This window comes from Syzygium oleosum, unplaced genomic scaffold (genome assembly GCF_021117445.2).
Source record: "Syzygium oleosum isolate NSW1041296 unplaced genomic scaffold, Sole_v2.1 Sole_v2.07, whole genome shotgun sequence".
NCBI classification, from domain to species: Eukaryota; Viridiplantae; Streptophyta; class Magnoliopsida; order Myrtales; family Myrtaceae; genus Syzygium; species Syzygium oleosum.
Genome location: NW_026607491.1, coordinates 4,986,351 through 4,988,645, shown reverse-complemented (window position 1 = coordinate 4,988,645; position 2,295 = coordinate 4,986,351). Strand labels below are relative to the sequence as shown.

The window sequence follows — 2,295 nt, the reverse complement described above, 5'->3', positions numbered from 1 at the left end:
GATTGTTCATCAGTAGTAGATTGAAGTAGTCGAGCGCAAAAGCGTGTGCTTATCACGTAAATGCGAATTACCTTCAATCATGTAACTCCAACCTCTTTCTTTGTTTTGTTTTTTTTTGCGTGAAGGGACAAAATCAAAGAACTCTTATCATCTACTTTCGCGGTGGGGCCCCGCCGCATCGGATCGGGACCCCCACCACCGTCGGTGGAGCCGAGGGGTCCCACGTTCGCGGTTTATTACCGTTATGCCCCCCGGCCACGTCTGCCGGTAAACTCCAAAAAGTTTCACGAAAAGTACGAACGAAAATCAATCAAGGAGACTTTAGTCATATGTAGTCAGAAATTAAGTAGGGGAGAGTTCCATCATGCCATGCAATAACTAAAAAAATCAATTAAGGAAAAAAAGAAAGAAAAAAAAAATCTTCGAATTAGAAATCTCGGAAAAGGAAGAAAATGACGATCCCTCCCTCAGAAGTTCATCAATCCTGGAAACCGGTTTTGGCCCAGATGGCGTTCCGGACTCTGCTCAAGTCCCTTCCCTTCAGCGTCACCGACGACGACGACGCCGTCGCCGTCGCCGTCCTCGCCGTCCTCGCCGCGAGCTCGTGCGGCGGCACCCACCTCCTATCCCTCCGCCCCCCACCATTTCCGCCGCGACCCCCGTCCTCTTCTACCCCGTCGTCCTTGGCGTCGTCGTCGTCGTCGTCGTCGTCGAAGAAGCCGTTCTCCAAGCTGTCCCGCCGCCGGTTCTCCCTGTACTCCCCCCTCAGGATCTTCGGCCAGTCCGGCACGTTCACCGGCAGCGAGGGGTGCCTCGCGGCGGACGGCTTCTTGCGGATCCGGGCGTTGGGAGCGGGCCGGTCGCCGCGCGAGTCGGGGGAGTCGGGGCGGGGGGAGCTGTAGAGGTCGGACTCGTCGAGTTCGAAGGAGGAGGAGTCGCGGGACGCGGAGGCGGCGAGGTCGGCGTCGAGGAACCGGTAGCTTGGCCGGCAAATGTAGTTTCTGGCGGTCGCCATGGAAGAAGAATCCGAAGATATGGAGCGAGAGCGAGCGAGCGAGCGCAAGCAGTTCAGTTACTATGTCGTGTTCGTCTCCGTTCGTTCGGGCTCTCCTAGGGTTCCATGGCCGTTTTCGGGGAGACTGAGGTATGCGTTTCGTCGTTCTGGTTTTGGTTTTTCGAGTGTTTCTTAAGGGAGTGACTTGGACATGGAGGTGGTTTTTATAGAGGTTTTTTTGGAGTTCGAGTGGATAAGGCTGAAAGGCTTTTGTTCTTTTGGCCCTTTTTTTCCTCTTTACTTTATCCCCCCGGGCCCCGCGAAATTACGGGGATGCCCCGCCGGTGGAGCCGCCACGTCGGATTTGTCACTTTATCCACAATTCACGTGGGGCCCCCATCTGACGTGGCGGCATGGCAGAGGTTGTGCTGCGGAAGGGGGGTTCGATGTGGTCCCCCCCCTTTCCCGTGAAATAAAGTCGAATTTTTCCCGTCCGTTCATTTCATATGATCAATTTGTGCAAATTGCGTTTTATCTTCGCAGAAATAGAAAGGGAAAAAGTAGCTCATTATCTTCGGAAGAGAAATAGCTATGTTCGTCACACTTAAACACGCAATGATGTCCTAAATGAAAGAAAAACCCGTAATACTTGATATGTAATGGTCGAATTTCCCAATCTTCCTTGGATGATGATTGCATATATTGAGCTTGTTTTAAAGGTGGGTTTGTCATAGGGCTAGATGTCAGATTTAAGTAAGGGTTTTAAATGACTGGACGTTTTCTCTAGCTTCGAAGCACAATTCGAAGTGTAAGCTAGCTTAAAGGGTGGAACTTTCCCTCACATTTATAAATCGACCACCAGCCCCTTCCACAACTGATGTGGGATAACTTCAACAATCTCCTCCTCACACATCGGGTCTGGATTGAAGCCGCAACAACCCGCAACTCTCTCATATGACTATTGGGTCCAGATGTGTTGGTAACCTTGAGCTCTGATACCAGGGTGAAGCTCTTTTTTAAACTTATAAATCGATCACTAGTTCATTTTACAATGGATGTGGGGCGATCTCAACATGATGGTCGCGAACCGCCAAGATCCTATTTTACGGAGGGGTGAGCATAAACAATTTTTAATGACGGGATTAAACTTTTTGCTTAAAAAATATCCAAAAAACGAAAAAGGGGATAGAAGAAAAAAGGAACCAATCCAATTGCGCCGGTGCAGATAGATAAAAAGACAAAAAAATAAAAAATTGGAGGGAGGGGTGGGGTGGATTTGGGAAGCGAGATCCGTCTCGCCC

The 2,295-nt window shown here is 50.2% G+C and overlaps 1 protein-coding gene across 1 annotated transcript; it reads right to left on the bottom strand.

The window, feature by feature from the left end:
* Positions 1 to 365: 365 nt before the first annotated feature.
* Positions 366 to 1,210, bottom strand: LOC115674792 (protein S40-4-like). Its single transcript, XM_030597310.2, has one exon. It carries the CDS (start codon positions 1,013 to 1,015, stop codon positions 479 to 481), a length of 537 nt encoding a protein of 178 aa, XP_030453170.1. The 5' UTR covers positions 1,016 to 1,210; the 3' UTR covers positions 366 to 478.
* Between the last annotated feature and the right edge of the window lie 1,085 nt (positions 1,211 to 2,295).